This window comes from Stegodyphus dumicola, chromosome 4, assembly GCF_044657685.1.
Source record: "Stegodyphus dumicola isolate Sdum_Otavi_A_Nest chromosome 4, ASM4465768v1".
Classification (NCBI taxonomy): Eukaryota; Metazoa; Arthropoda; class Arachnida; order Araneae; family Eresidae; genus Stegodyphus; species Stegodyphus dumicola.
The window spans coordinates 83,090,963-83,105,923 of NC_140771.1; the positions used below are offsets into that span (position 1 = coordinate 83,090,963).

At 31.8% G+C, this 14,961-nt stretch overlaps 1 protein-coding gene across 1 annotated transcript in view; it reads left to right on the forward strand.

The window, feature by feature from the left end:
• Positions 1-14,961, forward strand: part of Sse (extra spindle pole bodies like 1, separase) — a 207,686-nt gene that overhangs the window by 61,733 nt on the left and 130,992 nt on the right. Inside the window, exon 5 of the mRNA XM_085815136.1 lies at positions 575-691. Coding sequence (XP_085671262.1) covers positions 575-691 — 117 coding nt within the window. The remainder of the gene's footprint in view (positions 1-574; positions 692-14,961) is intronic.

Below are 14,961 nucleotides of genomic sequence, written 5' to 3' on the forward strand. Positions count from 1 at the left end.
TGGTGCTGATGTTATGCCTGAATAACAGCTGCACCAGAATGCAACGAAAGTCTCTGCTTTCCATCCTCGCTCCAATCAAAGACAAAACAAATGCATATTCTTTTTTTTAAAGATGTTTATTGACTAAGGGGAAAAGGTGATGTTAAAAAAATATTCTAAAGTAAGAAATTCTTTAGTTTTTTGGGTGCGGAACATTGGGCGGGCCACTTTTTTTTTTTACATAAATTTTATCTGTAAAGTTAGGTGCGGACATTACACGAGTGTATACAGTATTTTAAAGTTCTGGTTATTCAGACATTGCCCATTAATGAGTATTTTTTCAACAAAGGATTGATTGTTATCTGTGTGAATTACCCTCACCATAATTGGTATTTTATATTTGTAGTATAATATAAAAATATGTAAGTAATAATTTTTAGTGTACATCCACACAAACTTTCAGTATCTGTGTATTCTTTTTTTTCCAGTTTAAAATGCATTGAGTTTTAAGAATAGTTTGAAAATTGATATATTGTAAATTATAACTACTTTTTAAAATAAGTGAATATAAGTATTTTTTCCCATATTCTTGCAGAAAATGTGACGAAACAAGAATTACTAAATGAAGCAAAGAATATTATTGAACTTTCTTTAGCTAGACTTACATTAGCTTTTGAAAATAATGAACTTCATGAAAAATCGTACAGTTGTGGTAAGTATTCATATTTATATGTATATAATTTTTATGATAATTTTATTCCCGAATAATTTCTTTAAATATAATTTTAATTAATAATTGTTTCATTTGAAGTTAAAAAAGAATTTTTATATTTTTAATTCATGATTCACAGTTGCTGGAACCTTCAAATTAAAAAAATAACTTTTTGGTAAATAAAATTATTGAAAACACATCTCATAATTCCTTATTATAGAAATAATAGAACATAAAGCACTTAAATGCTTATACTTTATTGTGTTTACTGTGTCTGAAGTGCACAGCAGTGCATGGCAAGGTTGCCATGGATGACAAAAGGGTCCTGCTATTAAATGAAATGACACCTCAGACCAATATTACTGGTTGCTGGGCAGGCTGGTATCCCACTGCTGTCTGGGGCGTTTCCAGACATGTCTTTGCTGGTCATCAGGGCTCAGTTTATAGTGTAACTCATCACTGAAGACCATTCTAATTCAGTCAGTGACATTCCAGGTTGAACGTGCCCGACACCACTGCAAATGGGCTTGTTGGTGTATGGAGGTAATGGTAGTCAGCACAAGGAGTGCCATGAGCTCAGCCCCCTTTCTCTGAGCCATTTATTAATGGTCTTAACAGTCACTGAAGCACCACTTTCAAGTAGGATCGATGATAATGATAAATCTAGGGCTGTGAGTGCCACTCTGTTAATGGATCGGTCCTCATGTTTTGTTGTGTCTCTAGGCTGACCACTTCCTTCTTGATGCTGTGTTCACCCATGGTTCACCCATTCCTGCCAACATCATCTAATAGTGACATTGCTCTTATCCAAATGTCAAGTGATTCCTCGATTAGACCAACCAGCTGCGTACCATGCCTTGTACACTACTCAAAAAAAAAAAAAAAAAAAAAAAAAAAAAAAAAAAAAAGGTACAGTGCTATATTTCCCGATATTAGATTTGTATATATCACCATTCTAACATAGGTATTTTGACACGAAATTGGACTTTTTCTAAAATAACATAAAAATTTTTTTACATATTTCGATTCTACAACTCAAATTACGGCTAAATATGAAATTTTGTAAAATTTGGAGCGAAATTTACGAAGAAATTCACAAATTTATGTTGGCACTTTTATTTCACTTTGCGCCAAGAATAGTTCACTTGGCGAACTTCTTAATATATGGCAAGCTAGTTTCCTTTCCCGTAAGAGGAAAAAAGGTCACCATCGTTCCTTTTTTCCAAATAATATTCTTTGTATTATATTTTTAATTATAACTTATTATTTTTAAGTAATTTTTTCTTTTTTGAATATCATTTTAATTGTTTGAGTTGCATGTTTTTTTCGAATAACTGTTTTAAAAATTTCTATTTACCTATTCGAACTGCGTAAATAAAGGTGCAGCGTTTATTTTTTTACAAATAGTTTTCTTTATATATATTTTTTGTCATAGTTATTATTTTAGGTAAATTTTAAATTTTTATACTTTTATTTTAATTGTTTGTGTTGCATTGTCTCTTCAGATAATTTTTTTAAAATTTTCTATTTATTCCTTCGAACTGAGCATGTTAAATATATTTATTAATATAAATTTTCCAGAATTTGATTTTATTTATTTGAATTGCATTCGGAAGAATACTTTGTGACCCAGACTACGATGCGTTTGAAAACTGCATATATTAAAAGAGAAAAATACAGTAAAGCACAGTTAACACGCCTTTCAATATTCTTTTCAGAAAAGATATATATAAATAAGAGAGATGTATAATCGACATTTTAACTTAGGATGACTTGCATACACTGCTTTAAACAGTTTTATCATTGTGCCCATTTTTTTATACAATTTTATCCTACATTTGGTTTCTTAAAATGTTATTCATATTTTAGTCAAATATTTTATTTTTGAAATCGCAAGAATCAAATATCATAAGATTAAAACAGGGTTGCCACACTACCTGGAAAACCGGGAAAAGTCAGGGAATTCGGAAATTGACCAAAAAATTCAGGGAAAAGTCAGGGAATTTAAGTGTTTTAGTCAAAATCTGGAAAAGTCAGGGAATTTCATACAACGATCCCACCAAGAAAGGCGAGTTTTGCGCCGACGTCGGAAGAGATCACTTTTTTGGCGAATTGTGTGAGTGTCATTCGGGCAGCTGGCATAGTGCCAATTTTCGCAGCTCCAATTTGATTGTCTTTTTAGAAAGGCAAGTTTCCCGCAACTTTTGGTTTCCAGTAACCTCGAGAATCGCATGTGCAGTGCATGAACTAAAGAAAGTACCTGTTCTCGTATAAAACAAAATGGGTTTAATCCTAGTATATGGTACCATGAAGGTTAGAATAAAAAAAATATGTGTTGTAAAGAAGGAAAACCTCTCTGCAACAGACGTGGTTCGGTTCCATCATAGCGGGAAAGAGCTGTGCATGCGCGATATATCTGTCGCCAAAGCTCGAAAGTGTCAAAGTTCGAAGGTCACGTTATCAAGAGTTCATAAAATGAATATCGTTTAAAGTGTCTTTAAACTCTATAGGAAAAGAAAATATTTATTGGCGCAAGTAAATTAATTCATGGATTACTTATTTTAAAAGGGGGGGGGAATATCTACGAAAATCCGTTTTTAAAATTGTGAAAAATCCAAGAAAAAACGTTCTTTGATAAAACGTTTCTTCTTAGATTTTTCGCAATAATTTAAAAACGGATTTTTGTAGTTTTCTTTTTTGTCAAAGAACGTTTCTTCTTAATACGTGTTTCTCAATTTCTTGTACACATCGCTCTTCTTGGATTTTTCGCGATAATTTAAAAACGGATTTTCGTAGTTTTCTTTTTTGTCAAAGAACGTTTCTTCTTAATACGTGTTTCTCAATTTCTTGTACACATCGCGGAGAGGGAAATTCTGGCCGTTCCGTCGTCAAATACCTTGGCAAATTTTCCCTCTGCTTTTTACATAGACGTTCTTTGGTCAGAATAATCTCCATGTATGCTACAGTGGGATTTGGCGACATGATGATGAGCAGTAAACGGGTCATTTTGTTCTTGGCGACAATTTTCAAAATCATGCGAAGGCCGTATCATATACTAGGATTTTACCGCAATTTTTTTTTTTTTTTTCTTTTTAATAAATACCTTGTAATTTTGCAGTAAAAAAAAAAAAAAAAAAAAAAAAAAAAAAAAAAAAAAAAAAGTAATCAATCATCTAGGATAACCATGTAATATAACTATATTCGCTAAAATATCGTTGATTATTCTAATTAAATTTTTAAGTAATTATCTTTATTTTTATGTTATTCATATCATTTAATGTTGCTTCTTCCCTCTAAATTTATGTATCATTAGTAAATAATATTTCCAAATTTCAGGAAATTTTCTCTGACATAATCCTGAAATTAATTCTAGCAGTATGATGACATCACGAAATTTAATGCACATATTTTTTCCTTATGTATGCTGTAAAATAAATATAAAATACCTCAATTTAGTAAAAAAATATCATTAAATAGATTTATTTCTTTCATTTAGCTGCAGAATGTCTGCAAAAAAAGCCTTATTTTATTCCAGATTGGGCAGATTCTAATCTCAATCTTCAGTGGAGAAAACAACTCCTATTATAATTATATTTGTGTTTTCAAGTGTTAAGGTGCCTTTTAAGAAGACATCTCACACAAATTAAATTTACCTAAAATCTAACCTTTAGCATTACGTTGTGATTTATAAGAACCGGATTAGTCTCATGTTGAACTGGTGATGATCATGAGTAATAATTAAAATAAAACGTACAATTGTTATCCAATGTATATATCTTAAATTTTATTAAGTTTCTTAAGTGGAAAAGTAAACAAAATTATCAAACAAAGTGTACCAATAATTAAGAATAAATGTCCTCTGGGATTTATTGAATAATTAAATGAATTTGCTACACAGTACAAGTAATACCGTAATTAATTTACCTCTTAGCACAGCCAACGTACATTACACGAATAGACTGGAATTTTCTCGAAACGTACCTGGAAAAGTCAGGGAATTTCATTCTCCTATTTGAGGGCAACCCTGATGTAATTAAAATGACCAAAAATCTAAACAATCCATAACTTGTTGCACACAGATTTGAATTTATGATGAAGTCGGGTGTCATGTGAGCTCATGCATCTCTGATGTTACAAAGACATCATGATATTTCTGACATCATGTACTAATTTTTAATTCTTCTGTTGCTGCTCTAGCTAAAAAATTTCTGGCAGCACTGTATGTGTATGTTGTCAGGGAATTTCATTCTCCTGTTTGAGTGGCAACCCTGTTAAAAGGTTTTAAATTAAAATAAAATGCTAATACTAAATTTTACGCAAAAATTTATTTTTTCTTCTCTTTTTCTTCAAGCATTCTACTTTATTCTTGCTCTTTTACTTTAGGCATTCTACAAGTATATTAAAAAGTATCCAACTCTTCGAAATATCTTGATATTTCTGACAATAATTTTAAATAAAGTTATCGCCTTCCATTTCATAAAGGCCTACAAACGGCCGAGCGGTAAAGTCGCTGAACACTGGTAGTTCACTCCGGGGTTCGAATCCCGGTAAACGGGCTGGTTGCATGGGCGTTTTCGTGGATTTTCTCATGTGTACCGTGTATGACAGCTGGTTTCCCTTAGAAAGTTCTTCACGAAGTATTTCGTCAGAGCCTTTATCAGTCTTTAGAGGCTAAACATTTTGAAGGTTTGAGATGAAAGGAAAGACTGGTTTCATCAAGAGGTTTTGGTTTATTTAATTATGACAAAGCTCACTAAGGCTATCTGCCTAAGGGGAGGGATGCTTTCGTGGAAGACTTTCAAAGGGAAACTGGCTCGCATACACATTACACGTGGGGAAAACCACGAAAACGCCCATGCACGCAACCCGTTCGCGGGATTCAAACCTCGGATCGAACTACCAGTGTTCAGCGACTTTACCGCTCGGCCGCTGTTTCATCAGGAGGGAAAAAAACCGCATTTAGGTGACATCCACATACAATACTGAATAAACTCCTGAATCTTCAAATAATTCGACTGAGAAAATCATGGGATTCTCCATATATCATATGATATGATGTTCTATAACGTAATTTAAATTTATACAACCATATAGTTTAAAACCAGTCACTCTTCACTTTAATCTGCAATGATATCGTTTTTGTCTTTTCTGTTAACACAAGCTCAATTGATGGTATCTGCTGGTGTACACGTCCAAGTGTTTTCTCTTTGAACTCCTAAATTCTTTGAAGTATCCTGAAAGTTGAAACATCTTGGTATGTCTGACAGCCAAATTTCCTTGCAAATTTTTGCTTACTTTTCTCCCTAATTTTCTTCTTTCCTTCTACAGTTATTTTCAGTGCTCACACAAGAGAATTAAGATTTTTCGATTGCTAGACTTCCATAAATTTTGCATTCTTGTCAATTTTTTAAAATATCAATTACACGAATTGCATTTCAGCTGAAGACAGCTTTTCATTTTCTAGTCATTTTATCTATAAATAAAGTTTAAAGCTAAGTGCAAAGGATAAATATTTTAATTAAAAGATTTTTGCTAAATGACAAAGAAATAAAACAGATCAGCCGGGTTTATTCTGGTACCACCGAGTGACCGATTCTGATATCGGCTTAAACAATCTAAATCATATTAAAAATCATGTTTTTTTATACAATCTATAGCGCGAGAGAAAAATTAGCTTCTTAAAACATTCTTTCTAAGAGGATTAATATAAAAGATTATATCTCTCTCTATATTTTTAAAGCTGGGACTTGAAACAAACTGTCAACCTTTTAAATTTTAATTTACATGGTGGTTATAATTAAAGTTTCAATTTGAAATGGTCATAAAAGGAAAACTGCAGGACCAAATGTTATCACACTTGGGAATCGTGTAAAGCAGGTTATGGAAATTTATTTTCCGCAGGAAAAAACAGAGTTTAAAAACTCACCACCAGTGGGAAAATGGCGCTGTATATAATATTGTTAAATGAAATAAGACATGAAAACATCTGTTTAAAATGTGTTTAATATTTTCTGAAACGTGTTACAAAGCATGTTCTATGTAGCGTCCAGCATTTTTCGAGAGCAAGTTAAATCCTGTTACTGCATTCTCAACAGCAGCTCTTAGCATATCAGGAGGAATGTTATGGACATGTCAGTGTATCACATTTCTCATTTCTGCCAAATTGTTTAGATTATTACCATAAACTGCTTTTGAGATAACCCCATAGCCAAAAGTCACAGAGGTTGAGGTCTGGTGGGAAGAGGGGAAGTGTTGGCCTATAAGACGTTCATTCGCTAAATGTTGCCTAAGTAACTGTACGACACACGTGAGATGGGGTCTAGCCCTGCATAAAAATCATAGTATTTAAAATGCCACGTTACTGCAGTTCATGTATCACGAAACATTTTAACATTGACTCTAAGTGAGCTACAATCGCAGTGGTCCAGCTGTCGACTGCTCTTCAGAGAAAAATGGTTCAGTTATAAAACTAGCTGTCATTCAACACTAAACGGTGTGGAATGACTGCTATGCAATCGAATGCTGTAGAAGAATGCAATGGAACTAGATAGATAACATGAGGGATTTCTTTGGCCCAAATCAATTAAAAGCTTTTGAATCAGTATCTTCATGTTTTAGTGCCGAATTCAGGCTTCAAAAATTACAAATTATCGATCTGTAAGAAAACGATTTCCAGATTGTACGCACTTGTGCGAGTGATTTGCGATCTCACATTTTCTAATCGTTAAACCGTGGTTTTCACGGACGAATTTCTCACTTACACGGATGGCGCACTAGACGTTTACCGAATTTAACGCCTTTAAATGGTAATTTGCCTACTTCAAAGTTTCTTAAAGGGTATACAACATATTAAATCCGTGTAACAAAAGGTTAAGTTAGATTCCGACCCACATTTCGTTTAACAATATTGCATATAGCGTCATTTCCCCCCCCTGTGGTGAGGTTTCAAATTTCCTTTTTTTTCGCAGTAAATAAATTACCGTGACATCCTTTACACGATTTCCAAGTTTGATAATATTTGATCCAGTAGTTTTCCTTTTATGACCATTTCAATGTGGAACTTTAATTATAACCACTCTGTATATTACTAGATTTTAAATTGGAGCTATGCGTTATATGTATACCATGCGTAAATTTTCCACTTTTATGGAAAAATAAAGAATCGAAGCAAATATACTTAAAGATAATGGACCCAAACTGAAAAAATTTCCCCTCCCTCCGAAAATAAAATATTGAAACTTCAACCTTGAATTTATTGGGTTATCGAAATATTTAATTTGACTTATCTTCTAAATCCTAGTTCCGACAACAATTCCGTCAAAAATTCTGAATTACTTAAGCATAAGTAAAAGATTTAGTATATATTCACTCTATGTTAATAAAGTAATCAGAGTGTAATAAAGGTAGATTATAGAATTTACGCTGATGCAACTTTTTGTCTGACTGCACAACATGTAATGGAAGAGAAGGCTTGTAGAGATCTGTTTTTGACAAGCCTCTAAAAGTAGATGTCACGCTTTTTTGTCTCTTCAATGTCAAAACACTTTCCTTTGAGAGGCAACTTTAGTTTTTGGGAAAGAAAAAAAATCACAAGAAGACAAATTTGAAGAACATGCAGGACGATTAGATACACTTACTTATTTTCGGAACACAAGCGGTTCTCCGACTGGTTATTGAATAATGAAAAGATGCATTGTCATGCAATACAAAACATTTGGAATACGTTTTCTCACCGAAAAACGTAAGATTAAAAGTCATCTGCTTAATTCACAGCCATTTACAAGTCAACTACTCGGGCAATTGCAGAATCGTTTTGATCCTGAGCTTGTAAGCTTGTAAGACAAACCTAATATCGCTGGATTTAAACACTTCTTTAATCTTCCGAGAACGTTCCTTCTTTAGCTCATATTCCAAGAATATTAAGTGAATACAATTATTGCAAAAGAAATTGAATATTCATTTGCACTACGGCTTGGTAGTTTACTAATGAGTTAACAAAGCTTAAATTCTGCTTTTTGTGTCTAAGAATACAACAATATTTTAAATATTTACAAATAAAATATTAAATTGGAGATTTAATTGGAGCCTCACCAGTTGCCTAGCATTTGAAGATTGTTAAATACTAATTGTTTGTTGCGAAGTCTAACCCAGTCTGCATGGTTAGTTTTCGTAGTTTTCTAGGTTCTCTTTACAAAGGTTCTCTATGAAAGCATCTTAATCAAATAGCTCCCATGTTCTTTCTGTGTTCAAATAAGCAACTAACCTAGTTTAAGCACGATTTCCAAGTAAAGTTACTAGCAAAACCCAAATGCTCATTAAAAATCATTTAGCTTGCCAATCGGGAGTAACATGAAAGTTATGGCGCCAATAATTGAATTGCTGTTACGGTACGCTGTTTGTAAACTTAGATGATCATTAATTAAATAGCCCACCAGCGGCCGAGCAGTGAAGACGCTGAACACTGGCAGTTCGGTCCGAGGTTCGAATCCCGCAAACGGGCTGGCCGCATGGATGTTTTCGTGGTTTTCCACATGTGTAACGTGTATACGAGCCAGTTTCCCTTAGAAAGTCCTCCACGAAGGCATCCCTCCCTTTAGGCAGATAGCCTTCGTATGCTTTGCCATAATTAAATAATCCAATCCAATCCTTAATTAAATATAATTGATTTGTAACTTCTACTAGAACTGACAGTAAGAATTTAAGTGCAAATAAATAATATCGTATGCAATCTTGATTAATATAAAATTAAAAATATTTGCATTCAGACAGAAAGTTTTTTTGAAATATTTGCAATTACTTTATAAGAAGGATTTATTAATAACTGTAATAATTACTTATTATATTACTGATGATTAGGATTCAGTTCTTGACAATTACATTCTAAATTAGAATTTTAAAGATACAATGAAAATACATTTTAGGATAAAAAATGAGTTGATTTTTTATGTTTTAAAACTTCTTAAATTCATTTAATAAACATCGTATCCTCGTCGTTAATTGAATCCAGTATGTTGGGTGTCGTTTATATAATTATTCTTACTTGTCCACAGAATCTGCTGACTTATCCAGCCATTAAGTAGCTGCAGATCATTTCTACATAACCATTGAACTTCCATTAATTCAGTCTCTAGAGGATTGTATGTTTATATCATAATTTGACTTTTATAAAAATGATTATTCTAAATCTTATGTTTCTATAAAAATATACTGTGGTTTAAAAATATGGATGATAGTATCAGCCGCTCTTTCAGCCACTTCAAAAGCAACAGTTTGTTTAGAAATGTCATAAAATTCAATTAAACATCAAATGAAAATTCTCAGTTTTAGACAATTCGACTTAAACGAAATAAAGTAGCAGACGATAAAACGGCGAAGGTAAAAATTTACTCTTACAAAAATTTATTAAAAAAAAAAAAAAAAAAGATAGAGAGAAATTTATAAAAAAAGTTAAAAATTTGAATAATATCATCTATAATTTAAAAAAAATAGCTTTTCATATAGTATTAATAAATATTTAGTCCGCATCATTGAGGATAAAAATGTCATATAATTAATTCTCCGTAAAATTTTACTTGAAATTTAAGGTTAAAAATAGCTGTGGCAATTCACTGTAACAAAAATCCATAGACCACATTTGGCGTTATTATTGCTCAAAAAAAAGATGCCAAATTTCAAAGCGCGAAAATATGTAAATTCGTGTATATCTTAGAAAATTTTGAATAAAAAAAGTCTAATTTTTTGCAGATATGCTTAAAAATACACCTACTTTAAGATGATGATAAAAATTTTATAGGTTATAATTCAAAATTTTTTTCGAAAAATTTATAAAAATTATTTAAAAATAGAAATTTAAAAAATAAAACACAAAAAACTGATAAATTTTATTTGGAATGAACCTAAATTTCGAAATGTGAGAGAAAAAATAAAAAATTTAATAAAAAAAGAGATATTAATAAATATTTGCTAAATTCAATTAACATTGAGGAGCTAAAATTTTGAGAGCTAATATTTAAAAAACTACTCATACGATTTTTACAAAACTTGGTATTCTGGAATAATTTGAGTCGTAGACTCGAAATATGGAAAAAAATTGGTATGTTATTTCAGAAAAAGTCCGATTTTGTGTCAAAATACCTATGTTAGAATAGTGCTGTATATAAATCTAATATATATCCTAAGTAGCGCTTTTGAGACATGAAAAACGCAGTTTGAATTTTGTCAATCGGCCCAGTAGACTGGGAGATATAGCACTGTCCCTTTTTTTTTTTTTTTTTTTTTTTGAGCAGTGTACATGAGCAAAAATCCCCCCTCGTGATTGAATTTGGTATCAGTGACATCATTTCTTCTACTAATTGTAGAAGATTCTAGAAAAATGTAACAAGATGAAAAATGTCTTCATAGTGTATTAATACGTAATGTATGCATTTTATAGAAAGTTTGTGATGATTTTCTTACTTTTTGGAGAATTTTTGAAAGAACAATGAATACATAATATTTGAATGTTTTACTTCTGATACTAGACATCTTTTTTTTTTTTTTTTTTTTTTTTTTTTTTTTTTTTTTTTTTTACACGTTTATCTTTCTTTTATTTTCTCTAATTTCCCCCAGACACAAGCAGGAAAAATATCAAAAATGCTTCTAATCTTATTACATGGACAGGCATTTATAGAAAGGAATTTTTCTATTAATAAAGAAATTGGAAACTGACAAGAGATTTATCTTATATGTCTCAGTGCATCAACGGTGGTGGGGCAAGGGGGGCCATTTATCCTCAGGCACAGCATCCATGGGGTGCCAAACTGATGTTACAAAATTTTAGAGTGAAATGTTTTTTATTCTTGGCATACAGAAGAGGATGCAAAATCTTCAGTTGTCCCCAGGCACTGGAAACCCTAGCTACAGCTCTGTGCATCATACACAGGGCTGGCGCTACGCATTGTGGGCTGACGCTATCTCTCTGGATCCTAAATTCTGCTGCCTAGTGCCCTCCTAAATTCTAAAATTTTGTCATTTCTAGATTTTGTTACTTGGTGTATCACTAAATTCTAAAAGTTCTACTAGACTGGCTCTGTAACCCTCCCTTATATATTATTTCATATTTATTCTGAATGTTCATATTACTGAAGAAATAAAATTAGCACCTTTTCCTATACATTTTAAAATGCATTTAGTTCTTTTAGAATAACAAAAATCTTTAAATAAATTCAAAAATTCTAAAATGTAGAGGAGACATATTGAAGAAAGAAACCAAATGCATAAAGAGAAAGAAATTATTCTTCAAAGATATGGACAGTCATTATGTAAATTAAGCAGTTGTTTACAATTTCAGCCTTTTCTATAATTTTCCATTTCCTCACTAGAATGAAAATCACTTAGATAGGTTTTAAACTAAGGTTTTTGAGTTGTAAGACAGAATATTTTTCTGGCCTCTGCTTGCATGCTTCATTAGTTTTTACCAGCTCTGGTAATTTGTAATAATTCATCTTTGCATTATTGCTGCCAATGTTTGAATTTGTTGCGTGATAACTGCGTAAAATACAGTAAAATGACGCGTAAAACAACGAGTTACGAGTTTGTTACGACATGTTACTGAGCCAGTTTAGAATTAAATTTACTACTAAGTCACATTTTTAGTTTTAATTTGACTGTTCCTGTTTAATTGGATCACCATAAGAACATGCTTTTATATTCTAAGGTCTTTTTAACCCTTAGTGTTAATTCATTTAACCCTTAGTGCTCCATTGGCTACAGGGCCATCCGGCATTTCTTCCGCAGCTCTGTAGGCTCCTCGGCGGAGCCAAATGTTTTTAGCATAATTACGCTTAAGATGCTGAAGTATCGTCGGTGTTGATGATTGTTATCTGTAGTTAAAACATGCTCAGTCTCTGTACTGTTACGATTAAAACATTTTTTGACCTTTTTTATGGTTAGCAACTTGAAGAAAAATAATTATTATGATGAGAATTTAGAATGATAGTAAAGACGTGTTTGATTTTTAAGTGTTAAAAGATATTGCAAAAGACAATGTTGATTATAATTCTGACACTTCAAGTATTGGTTCCGAAATTATACTATCAAAGAGACAATGAATGAGAATTATTGAAAGTGAAGATGAAGATTCGCAGGAAGACTTCAATGGACCCAGGATACATATGGGAGATTGCTTCCAAAGATATTACACCATGGTGAATTACAAAATTTAAAATTTATCTTTCATTTGCAAGAAGAAAGTGCATATGTATAAAATGAATAAAATTAAATGCATTCACAAGCATGTATAATTCTTCTCAAAATTTCTCATTCTTAAAATAAGACTCTATTTCTCTTGTTCAGCTGTGAAAATTTGCTGGAGTTGCTGGTAGGCAGTGGTACAAAAATATGCGGAGTGCTGAAAGTTAAACTTTTATCTGATTTTGTAGTTACTTTCAGACATAGTGATAATTTGCTTCACATTTGTCAGGGGTTTTGGAACTATTTAGCTTTTCTCAGATCAAGTAAAACCTCATAGGTACATAGCTGAGAGATTGACAAGTAGGATATAAAACGCACAGAAACTAGTGGAAATATTGTTTTGCATACTGAAATATATTTCTAAAGCCCCGTTCACAAGAGCAGATTCGACCAGTAGCGGAAACCGTTTCTTCCAACATGTCCCATTCACATGGCGAACAAGCATTAACAGCCTCGCCGAATTGGAGGTAGAACTTGATATAATATTCCTACCTCTCTGGAGCAGGGCAAATGGAGAGATTTCCCATACTGCACTGCACGATTGCACCATTCATTTAATTTTAACAAACAACATGGCTGACATGCAACTCATTGCTTGCTGGACTGACAGCGAAACAATCGAGTTAATAGATATCTGGGGATGCGATATTATCCAAAAAAAATTAAATGTAACCGTACGAAATACAGAAATTTGTAAACAAATACACACAATGTTATCTGATGCTGGGTATTCCAGAAATACTGTTCAAATTAAAACTAAAAACGTGCATATCATCTTCAACGACACAAGGAGACTCAATACATTTTGAATGGTTTATTTTTATTTTTTATTTATTTAAGATTTTTTATCTACTTTTTCTGAACATTATTAAATGGTTTTGTAAGAGAAGATGAATTTAAACTGAAAAAAAAAAAAAAAAAAAAAAAAAAAAAAAAAAAAAAAAAAAAAACTTGGTTGATCATTATGGTAACTTGGTGTTTTTTTGGCGAAAATTTGGCAACCAACTCTCCTACAGCAACCCTCTATTTTTTTTTTCCCGCCGCCATTTTGTCTTCACGAAGTAAAGACATGTTTCTTTTCTTTTTATCTACTGAACACTTCTTCCAACAATCTACTAGCCGAATTACACTTATGCTAGAAATTTTATCTAACAAAACTGCTTAATCATGCCAAATATTCACTGCAAAATTGGGAAAAAGTGCACAATACCATACTCTTTACGCGTTTTTCAAAATAACACATACACATAAACCATGTACACGCCGACTTATTTTTACTTAAAAAAACATCCCAGAATTACACAAAAATGGCATTGCGCACACTCTTCACTACATCCATGTACACTGCTTTTTTCTCATAAATTAGAAAAATTTCACGAAAATACATGACAATTTTTTGAATCTTTAAACCCGGTAAAAAGAACATATATGAAATTACCTGATCGTGAAAAAGTATATACCCTTTCCAAATATGAACATTTCCACATATAAAATAAATAAAATATCCAAAAACTTTTACCTCTAAATCATCTATTATATTATACACGTCACCAACGAATTCATACCGCAAGCATTACAAATACTTAGTGTCAAATATTTAAATTATTTCCATGCACGTTTACTTCAACTTAAACGTATACCAAATTCCTACAAACATAAAATTCACAAAATAACTATCATTTAATTAAAATATCACTAAATCATGTACACGTCGGCTTATTTTTCCTTAAAAAAAAATCCCAGAATTGCACAAAAATGGCATTGTGCACACTCTTCACTATATCCATGTACACTGCTTTTTTCTCATAAATTAAAAAAATTTCACGAAAATGCATAACAATTTTCTGAATCTTTAAACCCGGTAAAAAGAACATATATGAAATTACCTGATCACGAAAAAGTATATACCCTTTCCAAATATGAACATTTCCCCGTATAAAATAAATAAAATATCGAAAAACTTTTACCTCTATATTATCTATTATATTACAAATGTCACTAACTAATTCATACCGCAAACATTACAAATGGTTACAAAT